Raw genomic sequence first — 18203 nt, 5'->3', positions numbered from 1 at the left:
GAATTATATATTGTCTCTATAATTAGATATCGATAAATACTAAGCATAAGTACTAAGTACTAAGCATTGCAGTGTCACATAAGTACTAAGCATGCGTCATTTTCACGTTTTTTTATAGCAAAATTGTAAATGTTAATCAAGTTAATATTGTGATTGAAAATAATCAACAGTTTTGCCTGGAATGGACATACGAAATCTTCCATTTTGGATAATTTATTTATTTATTTTCACTTAAACTGGAATAGCAAGTTCAGCAATCTAAATTTTCGTTAAGGTTGGACGTTATAGGAGGATTCTAACTTCTAAGCGGTGAGTGACAATAGCCCAGTGTCCAAGTTAGCCGAACAATATCGTCTAGTAGTGAAGCATGTCATTTTGTTCTACTTTTCGTAATGAAAGTAAAGTATGTGGTTCATTTAAGATATAAAAAAAAGGTTTTACTACACAGATCCTAATCCCTCCATAGAACACAGGTTATTATTATTATTATTATTCATTCTCTTTTTTTCTTTTTAGGGTAAAATAATAGATGTTCATGTAGAAGACACTATCAATCAATTTGATTTATTAGTCTTGTTGAGGATCAACAGTCAACACTGATCCAAATACCACACGCTAATGAGAACTTACCCACTGTGATTAGGATATAGACATGTATCCCTGATTCTTTCATTTTGATTTCACTGCTAAAGCTATTAACACCGATTGATATGCAAATCTACTCTACCAGAACCTGTGAAGACTTGAATGAATTGTTGAAGATTTTTATTGATCACAAACTTCCCATGCACGGTTACTAAAAAAGTAAGTTTGCGAGATTAAAGCATAAAATTCCCATCACACCATTCCTATTTCACTTTTTAGAATGGGTGGTGATCGAATAACTTGATAGATGAAGATTTTTAAATTATATAATACAATAACTTTCTTGAACATAATTTTTCTCTATTAAACCAATCATTTTACAACACATTTCCCCTCTTAAGAAATAGTGTCATTTAATATATATATATATATATATATATATATATATATATATATATATATATATATATATATATATATATATATATATATATACTTTTGCAGCTGAAAGATATTTATTTGCACAAAACTTCCTTTGCATGAAGTACTGTTAATACTTTCCACCCATTAATGTTTGGAGAAAGACATTTTACCTACTAACACTTCTATTAGCCCAATACTGACCCGTTAAATTCGAAGCCATATTCTACAAAAGATACCCTCAGGACAACCATATGCCGCACTGAAAGAACACCGGAGCCTAATTATTTATATGATACTAGCATGCAAGTTATCTGTCAATAAACGTAGTTAATAATATTAAATAAATATTTTAAGGATAAACGTAGTTATTTACAGTCATACCTTTGCTTTTACTTCCGTAGGCTCAAAAAGGACGGACATCCTTATACATGGCAGTAAACAAAATCAATTCCCAAGCATGACCAAAATTACAAAATTATAAGCTTGGCAGGAGAAAGGTAAAGAAGCAAAAATTACGGAATCAATTTTATTTTATGCTAGATATTATCTACATTCTACAACACTGGAGGAGACCTGAACCCTGCTTCTGCAAGTCATCCTGTCTTACCCATAATGCATTTATCTGCTAATGCATATGCAAACTTAATTAGAGTTGTGATAAATAAAATTTTTGACGTTAACTCCATCAACCACAAAGAAATCAGTTAGTCAATCACTCCAAACATAATTATCAAAGCTTCTTTGTTACAGCCTCATGTAACTAAACAACTATTCTGATGTTAAATATATTATATAGATAATATCTGACGAGAAAATTGAGTTAAAGGTCTAAACTGATAATCTTGTCACTAAGCAAGCCCTCCTCCTTTTCTTATAGTGGAAAAGTACTGACATATTAGTTAACTAAAGGGAGCTATTAAGTTGTGAGTAATGAGATAAAAATTAGTTAACAATATCCATTCTTTTAAAAAATGAAAAAAAAGAAGTTGAAGAAGAAGAAGAAGAAAAGACAAGGTAGCTGACCTGCCAATTAATTTCCTTGCAATGCTTCTAGCATGCTCCAAAAGGTGAAAGTTTTTTGCACAGTCATCATCTTGTAGAGCAGCTTTTAAGTTTAAATAGAAATCTTTGTAAGCCATACCAAACTCTTGATGTGGACGATCATATGGTTGAGCCATAAGCTGTTCTTGCTCTTGACCAATCACCAGCATATCCAATAGTAGTTCCTTTCTTGATCTACTATGTATTCTATTGTTTACTAGTGCTTCTAATTTGGAAGCCATGACCATGGCTCGACTGATGCAATGTGATGGTAACTGAAAAGCATGATGTTTCCAACTTTCTTAAATGAAAGTCAATATATAATAAATTTCAACAATTTAATCATTAGAGACCTCAGCAGTCAAACTCAGATGCTAAGGACTAAGGCAATCCCCAAATTTCCTAGCCCTAATGTTTGTCTGTAATGAATGGACTAGCTTTACTTGAGGAAGATTTATGCATCACATATCTCTTATCAACTCAAACAAAATCAACCAATTGCTCTGTCAGCAGTGCACTAGTAATGTTTGTATTTCTGACAGGTGTGCAATAGTAATATATAATTTTGTGAATTTATTACCTGTGCTAGTTGAGCAACCTTAAAGCCAAAACTCCTCTCTGAAACACCAGGCACGAGCTTGTAGAGGTAAGTGACATCATGATCCAAGTTGGAATTTTTACTTGCATCACGTGAGGTCAGATGTGATACGTGATATGCTGCCACAGAGCCAGGAAATTCAGCAGCCAGGTTGGCAATCTTTGGATAGTGAGTGACGAAGAGGACCATGCTTCTTTTTTGCTTCAGAAGATAATGCAATGTTGCATGAGCAATGGCCATACCATCATGTGTACTTGTACCTCTCCCAAGCTCATCAATGATAACCAGTGAATGTTCTGTGCAACTATGTAGTATATGTGAAGTCTCACTTAGTTCTTCTAGGAAGGTGCTTCTCCCTTGCTGAATACTGTCAGAAGCACCCATCCGAGTGTAGATTCCATCCAGGACATGCAGTTTTGCTGATGATGCTGGTACAAAGGAACCAACCTAGAGAGATCAGAGATGTTTCAATAAAGCAACAGCCGGAAGGGACTAGGTTGTCAAAGAAAAGCAGTAAGCTAAATATTTTGGAGGGGGAAATAGATCAACTTAAGCTGAAAATATAGAAAATAATTTGAAACAAAAAGTTAACTGAATTTCAAGACATGATATACAGAACCTTTCACACTATATAATTGCCTTTCAGTATTTACAAAGTAAAGCTTATGCTCTACAGCACAACCTCAACAGGTTGATGCATTAATGGGAGAAAATCAAAGCACAAATATGGCAGATGCTATATTGATACCTGAGCCATTATAGCAATCAGAGCCACCTGGCGAACATAGCAACTTTTTCCCCCCATATTGGGTCCAGTAACAATCTGACAGTACTCTCCATCTGCATGCATGTTTGTATCATTTGGAACAAAATTATCTTGTAAGGTAGTCTCCAAAACCTGGTGAGAAATGACTTAGAAGAATGAACCTCTGGTTACCAATCAATAATGACGAACTTGAATCAACTGAGTTGAAGTCAAAAGTATTGCAACACTGATAATTTTGAGGGAAGTGTATTCTGGTTTACACTAGATAAAGTTGCAAAAGTCATTTCAACTACTTTTGCAACCGTCAAACAATTGTTTCGATGCACAAGACAATGCCTTAGTCATCCAAGAACCAATTTGAAGAAAATTAATGCACATGAGGGTGTGTACTAAATACACAAACCAGCAAAACCACAAATATTACAGGCAAGGATTTGCAACTCAAATGGATTCAAGAAAACATGAATGTCAATTCATACAAAAGTACAACAACAACAAAAGCCTAATCCCACAAGGTGAAGAATTTCATACAAAAGTATAAGCCATTAAATTCATACCGGATGTCTACCAGAACAAATTTGTATCTGAACAGGCTCATGATCATCTACAAACACTGGCCGAACATAACCCTATTACAGAAAATAGAGAATTATATTAAAGATGCAAGAAATATTTGAAGACACTTGAAAATTCCTTTAAGAACAAACCTTATTTCTTGAAAGAATGGCAAGTGAATGTAGACAATCTAAAGCAGCTAGTGCTTGAACAGAAGCTTGGAAATCAGCATAGTGTTTACTGAAGTCCCTAAGAAAGCTATTCCAAGCTGCTTGGCAGGCAACAGTGAGTTCTTCTTTTGCTAATGATAACTTGTCCAATGCTGACACTACTTCAGGAGGGTGATATCGAATTGTTTTCTTTGTGCTATTTACCTTGACCCAGTTTGAAGGAACCTTTACATTAGTTGATAACTGCAGCCAAACATAAAATAAATGGCAATTAAAACGTCTTCACTGTCAAGCATTTACTCTATGGAAAAATACAACAGTTTTGAACTTGAGTTAAATCAGAGCTCTTGACTAATAAACAAGAAACAGAAAATTATAAAAAAAATAAATAAATAAAAAATTGTTTAAGGAAAGAAAGGAAAATAAAATAGAGACAATTGGTAATATCAACTTTAATGTAGAAAAAGTTTAAAAGTACCAAATGGGCATTGGGAACATGCAATAAGCATTTTCGACCCATCTTTAGTAGTGGTAGGCCCAGTTTTGGGGCTTCTTTTCCTTCCTACAAAAGCTCTATTTTTTTGTCTTTTGTGTATTACCAAAAAAACTACTTTGATTTTAAGACTATTGTAAATATGTTTGGTTTGTCTTCTACATTCAAGGTGTGTTTGATAAGAGAGAAATAAATCAGATAGATGAAAATAGAGAAGAGAGAAATAAAGTGAATGAAAATAGGTCAGACAAGGAGTGAAATTTAGGGGTGTTTGGTTTGAAAGAAGTAAAGAAGAAAATAGAATAAAAGGATAAAAAAGTACACTCTCTCCTAAACTCTCCCAATTTATACTCTCTCTCCTCACATCTTCCCATTTCCACAACATTTCCGCTCTCCTTCTGAAGAGGATTTTTTTATCTAAGCCCCACAACCTTTTTATTTCTTTCCTAGATATTTCATTGATACCAAACAAATTAAGTCTTAACCCTCTACTCAATTTCCATAGTATTTCACTGATACCAACCAGAGGCTTAAGGAGAAAAGAAGCCAAAAAAGAAGGGTCTTATCTTATACATTATACCCTTATTTGAGGGGTGCAGGTAGGGCAAGCGAAAGAGAGCCATTACCGTAATTTATTTTTAAGTTAAAACACATTCCTTCAGTTTATCAAGTTAAGAATATTAAGACGCAAATTTGGAGCACTACATGGCAATAAGAGAAAACTGAGGAAGTAGCAAGAACTGGAATACTAAATGGAATTTTGTAACCAAATTTCAAGCATCTGCAATGTTTAAATATTATGGATTTTCTTCTAGTAAAAAAAAATTATGGATTTTCCATCTAATTAGAGTATTAGACTACCTCAATCAAATGAGTTGTTCCAGAAATACTCATGAATTCCAAATTTTGCATTCCAAACCGTTTGCGATACAAGTCAATCAATGAATCTAAGTGTTCCACCGCCAGCTTGAAAGCCTTCCGAGCTCTAATGATCTATACACAGTAATAAAACCAACATGGTTCAAGATAAAAGTATAAAGAAGGAAATTGTAAAAAGTAAATTTTTAATGCAAAAGACATTGACAAACCTCTGGGAATTGTCCCTCTGATGCAATGATTAATTTTGTTAGATCTCCTTGATCAGCAACGTCTTTATTTAAAGATGACAACAATTTTGCAGCATTGTCAATAACAATGCCAGAGGAAGCAGTCAAAATTAACTTTTTTAACAGATTAGAGTGCAATGTATTATTATTCCCATCTCCTATGTTAAGTTGTTGAAGCTGTTTTCCAGCAGACAAAATAGCTTGAATTACTGCAACGAACTGTATAAACACAAGAAGATTCAAGCAATCAATACATAGCAGCCTTCTTGTCAATTTTTTGAACACATCAAATATGATAAATGAAGAATCTGAATGCCTACAGTTGATCAGTAACAGTGACACAAACATTCTCAACCATTCCCTTGCACCACATTAAAACTCAAAGTTATCAAACAATGAGACTATTTTCATGAAAAAAAATATTAATTTCATTACAGTTGATCACTTTCTTAAACCTGAAATTCACACATATTAAAAACAGTCTCAATCTTTTCAAAGATCAAGTATAGATCACTTCATTGACTATATACATTAGATACAAACTTTAAATACTCAAGTTCTAAAGATAGAAGCTGGTGTTTTTAAAACAAATTAGCATAATGACATACCCCTCATATGTTCCTTGTATCTTGGTAATAATTAAAGAAACACTCAGATTAGGTCCAGGCCTCATCTGAGGCACAGTGCTATTACAGTTGGAAATACACTTGTATTCTTGTGTTGTAGTATGGGTTTTGAAACACGCCTTATCCTTGGCTGCTCCCACTCAAATGCTCAAAGCATGCATTGTAGAACTCCTAACAGATTCTTAGCATGCATATTGCTCTTAATTGAACATGAAACGAGACTCACATCAGAACAGTTAAATCTTGCCATGCCCATGCAGAGAATATTGTCATTAAGTAATCCACAGAATATGTTTAGCTCTCTTTCTGTCTCCCTATCTCATATAAAGCTCCATTGTGAAAAGAAATTACAAGGAATATAAAGACAATTGATTGAAGTACAGAATATAGTGAAATACAAGAACATGACAATTGACAACAAGAATCCATTTATCACCTCAGATGGGGTAGCAGTGCAATGGAAAATTCTTGTAATTCCACGTTGTATATCAGGTGCTCGGCCAAGAGTTGTCAAAACCAGTGAAAGTATGTATGCTAACTCAGGTTGCACAATTGCTACATCAGGATCTTCCTCAACATGTCCAAGATTCTTCACACTATTACAAGATCCCATGGACTCTGCAATTTCAGTTACAGCATGAAGACGAGCAGAAATTAAGGTTTGATCACACAGAGGATGAGATACCTGTATCACCCACAAGAACAATAATTAAAGATGGATCTTCTTCGTTCAATGGCTCATAGAGACAGGACAATCAAGAATTCAACATTCAGTGTTTGTATATGAGGAATGAAAGCACCTCATACCCAATGCCTAAGAAGCCTGGAACCAAATATAGTAAGAGTTCGATTCATAATTTGCAGCAAGGAACCGGTCTCAGATCCATCACTATTATTTTTCAAAACCTGAAAATACATGAAGCATTCATTGGCTACAAGAACTACAGGGAATATTATGTTGGTATTAAAAATGATCTTCTAGCTTATAGAACACAAGTATAAAATATATTTCACAAGTATAAAATATATTCATCATCTTATGACTCATTGTAAAAGAATACAGCCATTCATGTTATGGGCCAGAAGCAACTGGCCAGCATAAAGCCAAGATATTTGATTGCTATACAATTATATGAATCTACGAGAACTAATACCTGAACCAAAGAAAGGGCAGTTCAGGTTTTGGTTTGATTAGATATTATTAATAGTGCCAGTTTATTCATGCATTGTAGGAGTACTGAAAGGAAATCGTAGTCAAAGTGTATGTTTACAAGATTGGTAATTAGCCAAAATTGTCATGACTGTGAGACAAAGGAGCAATACTGATTAGTTCCTACTGAATATTTAAGTTTAACCTACACACATATGCACAATTTGTAATTGCTCACTTTGAGACATCGAAAAAATTAAAACATGTAGCAAGTAAGCATAAAATATGCTCCAGTACTTACTAAACGTTATCAAAAAATGTACAGTTTATAATCACCTCCAGTTGTTGAAGTGCATTGGCTGAGAGAGTCATTTCCGTTTTGCTTGAGAAGGGCCTTAAAGAAGCTCCTGAACACAGAATTCTTTCAAAACCAAATTCCTTCAAATGGCGAATAGTTAAGGCCAAAGCTTGGACAGCCAAATCTGGCATGTTCATCACCTCCTTTATAATAAAAAGAGTAGAGATGAAAACAGAACTAGTTATGAGTAGAAACTAGAAAGAGCAAAAACAATAAATGTAAAGCTAGCATCTGTGAAGAAAAAAAAAACTACAAGCTATGATCTGGTGAATAAAAAATTAAACACATAAGAGTTGATAGAAAAGAGAAGTACTCCCTCATTCCTTTTTATAAAACCCAATTACTTAATTCACTAGGATTAAGGAAGTTGGTTAATTTAGTTGATAGAATTAAATTTGCCCTAAATTTGTTTTTTTCCCATAAATATTAAATAACCCTAATATTAATGAGACTCTTACTCTACCAACTACTTCAATTAAAGGGTATTTCTTGTAAGAAAATAATTAATGCAAGAGACATTTTAACTTAATTCTTATAAAAAGGACCAAGCAACACTTGATTTGGGTCTTATAAGAACACCGAGAGAAGTATATGGAAATTTGGCACCTGGTTACATTTGTCATAAAATATAACAAATTACAATGGCATGGTCAATAATCACAAGATAGATTTTGACTTAAAAATGCATACTCAAACTAACAAAAAAAAATGATTTTAAGAGTTTCTAATGCCTTCTAAGGGAATAACTTTTCTTAATAAACTAGTAGGAAAAAAAAAAAAACAATTTGTGTCTCCGCTTAAATACACATGTTAGTGAAATAGTGTGCAGTTATTCTTATTCAATAATAGTTTTAAGAATAAAACTTGTACACTAAAAGACTTTTATGACCTTTTTATTAACTATTATCGTGCAGTTTTTTATTTTTATTTAAAATTTAAAATTTGTAAAAAAAAAAATGTATGCACAAAAATAGGAAATCATCTTTATATATAAGTATATATACCAATAGTTGATACCTTGATTACTAACTGCTGACTTCTGTTCTCAGCCAAATCATTGCTTTGTATTGAATCTGATGAACCTTCTACATGCATGTTCTCGTACAGGGTCATAACTTCAGCAAGAGCACCCCCCCCAGTGAAGCAATCTCGTGAAACACGCTCTACTCGAACATTTGAGGCAGGTCCAGCAAAATTCAACAATAACTAATAACAGAACACCCGATCACATAATTGGGTTCAATGATAGTAGAGTTTTACAGTAATTCATTTAGTAACTATAAGAACATTCTCCCTGTTGGGATAATATTTTATTCTAAAAAAATATTAAGAACAGTAATTACCTTATAGTTTCAGAAATAAGTTTTCCAAGCATGAAATCATTTCAACAAACTTCAAATTGTTAAAACATCATTCTTTTTGTTAGAAGAGAAGATTGCCAAGATACAAGAACATGGAGATAAATAGAAAAATGATTCAAAAAGTGGCGAAGATATACCCAATTGTACAGTATATAAATGGTAAGAGTAAAGAATCAAATTGGTTGTCACATAAGATGTAATGTTGGTCCAACAATGATTTTGGACATCAATTTGGTCCTTTAATGCTTAAAATAAAATAGCACCAATTTCACCCCTAAATTGATGATATATTTTAAACTATGAAGGACCGACGTATAAACTCCACTAAGAATGGAAACACTCACGCACATTAAATTTTTGTTGATAAGTTTTTCAAATCAAAACATACAATACTGGAAACTTTAATCCTCTGTTCAGATTATTCAAAATTCCATCTATTGTATCTGTGTGACAATCTAAATCAGATTGTCACACAAAATATCTGTATTATGATAAGGGATTTGTACTGCATAACCATATATAAATTACAATGAGTGATAAATCAAATGTTTTCGCTACTTTTCCTCAATAAACACCCGTGCCCATGAATATTTTACCAACCTCAACAAGCGAAATCCAAATGAATCCAATTTTAGATGGCTCAGCTAGAAGCAATGTTAAGAAACAGTACATTGCAGTATCAAACATGCTCCACCTCTTCGAGGGAGCAAGAAAGAAGCTACCTTGAAACCTGAACTTCAAACTACACATGCTCCATGTATCAAGACATCAACATTCAACATCCCATGAATAAAAACCATTTCAAATAACGTGCAGCAACTACATACAGACTGAAGTTCCATTGACAACACATTAATGAACATGACGAAATTAAAAGGCGAGTGATTCCTACAGATAAAACTACCTTGTCTGTTTGCTTCGAAAGAGGGTCCCCAAGAAGCAACTCAGCCGGAGACAAGCTCAGAAGAGCAGCCTCAAGCGCACCCCTCAGAAAATCATCACCAAACTCCGCATAAACAACATCCCCGGTGGAAATCTCCACAGCAACAAACCCAAGCCTGACATTAACCCCACAATTTCCCTTCTCACCCAAAACACTCTTCTCCACCACACACATCAAGTAGTTGCTTTCTCCCCCGCACCCGTCCTCGGGTCCCCCCAAATCCGGCGCCGCCTCTAGCGTGGCCTTGGTGTAGAGGGCCGAAAGCCCACGGCAGAATGGGCCCAAACGGTTGGAACTTTGGGCCTTGATGGCGGCGGTCTCGGTCTGCTTGACGACGCCGACCTTGTAGCCCGCGCTGACGAGCCTTCTGACGTGGACATTGAGTCGAAAAGTTGGTATGCTCGCGGTTAAGAAGTTGTGGTCCACGTGGGCGTAAATGCCGAGAACTCTGGCGGCGTGTTCCGCGTCTTGGCCGAAGAAACGGTACTTGTAACCGACTTCGACCATGAGGAGGACATCGGGGTGTTTGGCCTTGAGGTTTAGGACCTGTTGTTCCAAGGGAGTGTAGTTTGGGGGCTTGGAAGAAGAAGAAGAAGGTTGTGGCTGAGAGGACGTGGAAGGTTCGAGAAGCTTCTGGTGTTTGCGAGGGGGTGTGAGATGGGAAGTGAGGCGGCGTTTGGAAGGGGAGAAAGCGACGGTGGCTGAGATTTTGGGAGTGGGAGTAGGAGGAGGTGTTTGGGAAGTGGCTGATGGAGGAGTTTTGGGTTTCGGAGCGAAGAAGCGGGAAATCACTTGTTGCTTTTGCTTTCCCATTTGCCCACTGCCGATGCTGGATTTCGCGCGCTTCGCCTTTTTATGTTCTTCTCTGTTACGTCCCCAATGCTATCACCGTCACTGTCACTGCACTCACTCTATCCCCCTAATTTTTCCTCTTCATCAAAATAAATTAAATCGAATTTGTAATTATTTATATCGAATTAAATCAAAATCAATTTAATAAATTCAAATATATTTAATGTTTTATTTATTTATTTGTTTGTATTTTTTAATTTTCAATTTTTGGAGGAGCTTTCAAATATCATATTAGAAATTGGATAAAGAGATATGTGAATTGTGTAATTTTTCTTCAAATACAAATGAACCGTTTGTTATTTTTCATTATTCATTTATAGTTTAATAATGTGATTTTCTAAATATAATATGTGAATAAATTTTATAAGTGATTACTTTTCTTATTCAATATTGAATTTTGTTGACTCTCCTTATGTTCTTTTAACTTCTAAAATTATAAACTTTCTATATCCAAATAACTTTCATTTTTTTTATATATTTATCAGGAATAGAATAGGATAGCAAACTCTTTTATTAAGATTGGAAATATCTTATTTGACACGTTGGTCATGTGATTTTCTTATCTTACTCACATGTTTTCATTGTTGGGATATAATGAGAACCTTGTATTTGAGGGGTAGTTTGTTAGATTTTTTTTCTCCTTTTTGTTGTTTACATCTTTCCTACTAATAAAAAAAATCTTATTGCCTATCTCTTATTCATTTTCACTCTATCTAGTTTCTTCTCAATTTCTATCATATCAAACTAGGTTAATACTATCACGAGGAAGCTTGTCATGTGATCCAAACAAGTTAAGATAATTAAATATTTTTTTAAAATATTTTTAACTATAATAAAAATATTATTAAATCTTTAATTAAAATATTTGTCTTTTAGTTCATGTTTGATATCCTAAAGAGGTCGATGATGCCATTTGCTTTATTTGTAACACCTCTATTCCACATATGCCATAACACATAAGTAACGAAATAAACTAAATAATACAAATTCTATAAATAAACTAAACATGTTTAGGTTTTAAGTATCATATTTTTAACTCAACCAAATAACATAATCAATGAAATTGTAAGAAAATAAAAAAATATTTTACAAAATAATTCAACTAAACGATATCCTAATCTAGTCCTAACTAGTCCAATGTCACATGTTTTATTAAAGTAAAACCTAACACTGAAGTTTAAGCCTTATCACCAACATCTTCAACCTCGTGTTGATGATCACATGCATAACAACTAATGAAAATAACACAAGACAAATGGAGTGACAAACACCTCACTCTAGCTTATGGTGCAAAAATGCAAACTGGATAGTCAAACACAAACAAGACATAAAACAATACGTAGCCATGCACACTTTCCACTTTAGCTAATGACATGAAATAAATAACAAATAATCATACACACTTTATTTACACAATAACATGATATTAATAATAGTTATCACGACCAATTCAATAACTTATTCATCATCATTGATATAATTACTCATTCATGACGCCCCAACCATTATTAATTCATTTACATGCAACTATGCAATATAGAGAACATAGAACTTTGATTTGCATCCACATGGTACCAATCTCAAGATATGCACAATGCATATTAAACATTTTGTCGATTTGTCAATTTACGTGCATATGATGCATGTCAAACAAACTTTATGCAATAACATACACATGCTCTCATTTCACACATCACACATTCCTCTATTATCACAATCAATACAATAAACTTATTTACCATCATTTATACAATTACTCATCTAAGACACATCAATCATAATTAATTCATTTACATGCAAGTATGAAATGCAAATGACACAAACTCTTAAATTTGCATGTATGTGGTACCAATCTCAAGATATGCTTGATACATATTGAACAAATTATCACAACAAATTCCCTTAGGGTTTCCCATACAAACCCATAAGAACCTCAAGTCATACAATTATAATCTAAACATATATAACTCACCATACATCTGAACAATTCATGTCATTAAGAACGTGTAAAGAGAAAAAGAGATAAAACATACGCATTTTGGAAAATTCTCACACACATAGGCATACAACATGCACATAATCGATGTCAATCCCATTATCCAACATATAATCCCACATTCAAAGTGAGACTTCTCACTCATTCTTACCTTAGTAAGTAGAAGAAGACGAATGCACGATTCCAAGATAATTTTCTTCTTACTTTTGTTCTTTAAACTCCAAAGTGCATGTATAAAATGAAAACGTAAAAAATGTTTGATTAATTTTTTTTTTAAAAACCTTAACCTTCCCATGATTTTCCTTCAAATAAATACATAATCACATTTACAAATCTCTTCCATCTTAATGAAATATCATAATAAATCTTTTTAATAAAATATCTTATATTATATTTTAAAAAATATAAAATAATTAAATAAATATAAAAGAACTCTTATTAATAAAAAATAAAAATATCAAAATTATCGATAAAAGATTTATATTATATTTTATAGAAATCGAAGTGTTACATTATTCGGCACCAAAAGCTAAAACTAGCTTCTTTTTGATGTCTTTGTTTTGTCTTGATCTTGATGTCCCTTCCTCTCATCATTGCGGTTAGACATCTCCTCATGCAACCTTGTTCTCACTCCTCGTCAAGTTTCTCCATAACGTTGTTTTCAAGGACATTGAACTCCTACTACCTCCTCCCACCCTCATTATTACTACCTCCAAACAATATTGTTTTGTAGGTTAGTGTTGAAATTTAAACAAGTCCCACATCGATAAAATAAAACAAGAAATAACAATTTATATAACATAAACATATTTCAATGATTGAGAGGCCTTGGGTGATGACCAAAAAATAAAATCGTGAGGGCTAAGTCCCAAAGTGGACAATATCTCATCATTGTGGAGTATGTTTGTAATAAAATTATAAAATATCCTCTCAGACAAGTACCATAAAATAACCCCATCAGTTAGTCACAACTATTAAACGAATTAATATTGTACAATGTTCGAAACGAAACCAATGAGATAACCTCAAAGTTTAAGGGGCAACGCCATCCTTGGGTTGGAGGTGAAGTTGGATATATAATGAATTTCTTTAATTATGGAGTATGTCACCTCATATATATAAATTCTTAACTTATTATTTTAGAGTTTGGTAAAATTGATTTAGAAAACATATAATTGAAAAGAGACATTCACCATTTCTATTTTTTTTCAAGTTGGATATTTTATTTTATAAACTACTTCCGGCCAATAAAATTATATTTTAACTAAGATTTGAAGCAGTGCATTACATAAAATATAATTTAAACCTTTAAAATTACCTATTATAAATATAAAAGAAATATTTATTGTATATATTAGGCAAACTAAGATAGTATTAATGAAAATGAATTATTTTTTAAAGCCGAGTTGAAGCGGTGTGTTTTTACATGAAGGTGGATAAAGGGAGCGGGCTAAGGCTAAGGCCCATGATCCGGTGCGGGTGAGATCTAACAGTAAGGAACGGACATTGAAATATGAAAACACACAGACCTAATCAATCGGTCATCCCAATTTCCAAAAGACAAAACAAACTCACTCTCTTCTGTTCGATTCATCCATAGCAGGGAACACAAAATGGTGTCGTCGAAGGTGGTGAATACGTATCCCTTGTCCAGCTACACCTTCGGCACCAAGGAGCCCAAGATGGAGAAGGACACCTCCGTCGCCGATCGTCTCGCTCGTATGAAAGTCAAGTTCGTATCCTTTCTCCCTTTTCTTTTCCTAAACCCCAAACCCTAACCTCCTCTTCGTTTTATACCCTAACGGTTATGAAATTTGTTTATTTCTTTTGTTTCAGCTACATGAAGGAAGGGATGAGGACCAGTGTCGAAGGAATTTTACTGGTATGTTAAGTCACTGCTCTCTCTCTCTAGTTCAGTTTCCTCCCTATATGAACAACATTTTTTAACTTCCTCCTAATCATCTGTTGCCTTGCCATTCAGTTACCCTTAAGTATAAGCGCAAAATTCAAAACAATTGTTTCATGAAAAAGCTAAATTGAAAATGATAATCGCGTATAAGAACTAAATATACAGTATTTATGGTTTACATACATGACACTTTTTTTTTTTTTTTTTCTTTTTCAATTTGGTCCCTAGACTAGACTACTTGTCATGGTTGAATTTTTATTAATTATTATCTAAACTTATCATTAGCTAGAAAATTATTTCCATGAACTTGTAACACAGTATATAGGATAACGTACAATTATCTGCCACGTTTTGGGGCTTTGCTGTTTTATTTATTTTTTGGTGTGTAGAAGGTACAGAACAGTATTGATGTTGTGATCTTTACTTGAAATATTCTCTTGTAGGATGCTAAAAGTTGGAACTAGTGTTGGTTGAGATTTGAATTATGATAGTAAATTGAGTTAATTGATTTCAATAACTTGCTGAAATTATAAGATTTTGTATGCCAATGTTTGGTTGTGTTAATTATCTGAATTGAAGGATTGGTGATAGATGATACCTGCCTGATTTTAGTCGAGTCAATTTCTCTGCGTGATAGATTGGATACTTGTCACTTCTCCCATGCAACTTTAATTTCATTTTGTAGAAGAGAGGCATGTTTGACTTATCACGCAGGAATTGTATACAATAGAATAGACATATATTATGGAACATGGGGACTAATCATTAGTTGCTGTTTTGGTGAATAATAAAGAATTGACAAGTATCCAATCCTAGACATCTATAATTCTATGCTTAGATTGGATAATGGTAAGACTATTTACATTTGACCCTCTACAACCTTATGCATTGTGCTGCCCATTATGAGGGCGAATCTTGGTGCAACAATAAGATTGTTAACCATTATGACAATAATTCAGTTCTTTAGCGGTGCCCTTTTTCAGTGATTTCTATGTCTCAAAAAGAATTAGTCTTCAACTAACGGTTGGAGGATATCCTTGGTTTACTCCAATAAGAAAATAAGATTGTTAACTTTCAACTTGGTGGTCATGAGGTATCCTCCCCTCCCCCCACAAAAAATAAAAAAAAGCTTTGACACGCTGAGGTCAGAAAGGCACTTCTATAAGTGAGGAAAAAAGTGGATTCCACTGTCAGTGAGATCCTTTACACATCTGATCAATTCCCTGCTAAATTCGTCTGGGTCACTTAGATTTTTTACTTTTTCAATTACTTAGTCCATGGCTTCCCACTATGTTCTTGTTAATTCTCATCTGTCACATTGCTTTCATTAAGAAAGACTTTCATCTAATTTGCTTTGAGAATCTGCTTATTGCTGTCTTTATGCTTTTAATTTTGTAGGTACAAGAACACAATCATCCTCATATACTTCTTCTGCAAATAGGAAACACATTCTGCAAACTACCAGGTGGTCGTCTCAAACCAGGAGAGAATGGTAAGATTTTGCTTCTATATTCTGAATATGATAGTCTGAAAATAGCAGCTTATGATTTTCCTAATGTACTTTTCTTTTGGGGTTATTTGATGCTGTTTACAGAAACTGAGGGCTTGAAGAGAAAGTTGACTAGCAAGCTTGGTGCTAATTCACCAGCTCTTGTGCCTGACTGGGAGGTATTATTACTTACTCTTTAGATGTTGGGACTCTGGATAAATACGTTAAATTTGGCATTCTGTGACTATCCCCATATTTGTTATTCATTAGCACTTATCCTTGGAAAACTGCAGATTGGCGAGTGTGTTGCAATTTGGTGGAGGCCAAATTTTGAAACTATAATGTATCCATACTGCCCTCCTCATATAACTAAACCCAAGGTAATTTACGAAGACAATGTCATTGGATATCTTGCATTCCTGGCTTTCTTAGTCAGTTGGTCCTTGTTTACAATAATATGGTTGACTATCTTGAATGTAGGAGTGCAAAAAGCTTTTCCTTGTTCATCTGTCTGAGAGAGAATACTTTGCAGTGCCCAAAAATTTAAAACTGCTTGCTGTTCCGTTGTTTGAACTCTATGACAATGTCCAGGTTTGAACTTAATATTTTTAATTTTTTTTTTCTATCACTAGATTGTATAATGAATTCTTTATAATGTGAAGAATTAAAATTCTTATCATCTATTGTTTAATGGGAAAACATATATATTAACTGAAAATGTTTCAAGTAAAGGAATCCTATCAATTGATGTGGGAGATTATGGGGCATATCTAAAATGCTTTTATTTGGCACTTATTAAAATTTTTCATCTGATGATTGATTATGGTATTAATTATGAAACTTATTCACATAACTATGCTTATCAATCAAATTGTTATAATTTATTCTGTGTTGTATGAAATTTGTGTACCATTTTCTTTTTTTGCAGAGATACGGGCCAGTTATATCCACCATTCCCCAGCAACTGTCCAGATTCCAGTTTAAAATGATCACCAATTAAACGTAAATTGAAGCTTGCATGCTGATAAATCACTATTTTTATTTGTTATTTTCGTAACTAGGACTGACATTATCATTGAGAGACTAGTTAGAGAACTGAGTTTTGAAGTGGGTTTCTGAATAGAGTAAGCTTGTGACATGGTTTCTCTGTTTTTATTTACTGTACTCGATTATCAACCCAAGATATTATCATGTAATCAATTCGTAGGCTGTATACCTAAGCCGTAGGAGAAATCAATGTGATTAAGAAGTATCTCGATCCTATGTATGTTGCCTCTGCCCTGCTCAGGATGCCAAAATATTGGAATGGAAGGGGTAAGGAATGGATGACATTGGTTTTTAGTGTAAGTTTTTGTGGTGAAAGGAATTGAGTGACAAAATTATACGCATGAATTCCAACATAATCCTCATGGGGCAAAATGTATAAAACAACGGCTAAGTTTAAACTGTACTTTTACTTATTAAATACAGAGTTTTAGTGTATGTGTATCCACTACTACTTCCCGAAGTTGTTGCTAGTGCACGCGTGGTAAAGTATCACCTGATTCAATTATTGATGATAGTAGCTCGTTTTCCTTTTCAATCTTTTATCTAAAGTCACACTTCTAGATTCCTTATTTTTTAGACTTCTACTTAAATTTGCACATGCCATTTTTTTTTTATATAGAAATTGTTACTTCTGAATTCTATTGAAATTCTCACTAGTTACCTGAATCAACAACACGTATCTCTTAACACATAGTTCCCTTTCTAGGATTAATTAAATTTACATGTCCGTTTCTA

At 33.6% G+C, this 18203-nt stretch overlaps 2 protein-coding genes across 6 annotated transcripts; one reads left to right on the top strand and one right to left on the bottom strand.

The window, feature by feature from the left end:
- Window positions 1–1069: 1069 nt before the first annotated feature.
- MSH3 (homolog of DNA mismatch repair protein MSH3) lies at window positions 1070–11095 on the bottom strand. Of its 5 annotated transcripts, none has more exons than XM_083060084.1 (14): window positions 10137–11095; window positions 8889–9077; window positions 7850–8014; window positions 7171–7269; window positions 6800–7048; window positions 5720–5956; window positions 5493–5624; window positions 4121–4381; window positions 3971–4042; window positions 3396–3545; window positions 2630–3094; window positions 2032–2324; window positions 1390–1429; window positions 1070–1319 (listed from the first exon to the last, which is right to left on the bottom strand). In XM_083060084.1, the coding sequence occupies exons 1-14, from the start codon at window positions 10986–10988 to the stop codon at window positions 1290–1292; spliced, it is 3234 nt and encodes a 1077-aa protein (XP_082916210.1). In that variant the 5' UTR covers window positions 10989–11095; the 3' UTR covers window positions 1070–1289. The 5 variants fall into 5 exon arrangements, 4 of the variants coding, with proteins under 4 accessions (XP_082916210.1, XP_020222085.1, XP_082916211.1 ...); XM_020366496.3 differs by having other exon boundaries at window positions 1070–1267; XR_003803821.2 differs by having other exon boundaries at window positions 1071–1267; window positions 1390–1630; window positions 10137–11094.
- Window positions 11096–14444: 3349 nt separating this feature from the next.
- LOC109805856 (Cleavage/polyadenylation specificity factor, 25kDa subunit) lies at window positions 14445–17673 on the top strand. Its single transcript, XM_020368113.3, has 7 exons — window positions 14445–14755; window positions 14860–14905; window positions 16331–16424; window positions 16527–16600; window positions 16715–16801; window positions 16902–17012; window positions 17350–17673. Exons 1-7 carry the CDS (start codon window positions 14637–14639, stop codon window positions 17419–17421), a joined length of 603 nt encoding a protein of 200 aa, XP_020223702.1. The 5' UTR covers window positions 14445–14636; the 3' UTR covers window positions 17422–17673.
- Window positions 17674–18203: the final 530 nt, after the last annotated feature.

Source organism: Cajanus cajan, chromosome 7, assembly GCF_000230855.2.
Source record: "Cajanus cajan strain Asha chromosome 7, NIPB_CcT2T_4, whole genome shotgun sequence".
NCBI classification, from domain to species: Eukaryota; Viridiplantae; Streptophyta; class Magnoliopsida; order Fabales; family Fabaceae; genus Cajanus; species Cajanus cajan.
Note: the sequence above shows the minus strand (reverse complement) of the source record. Positions and strands in the feature narration are given on the sequence as shown.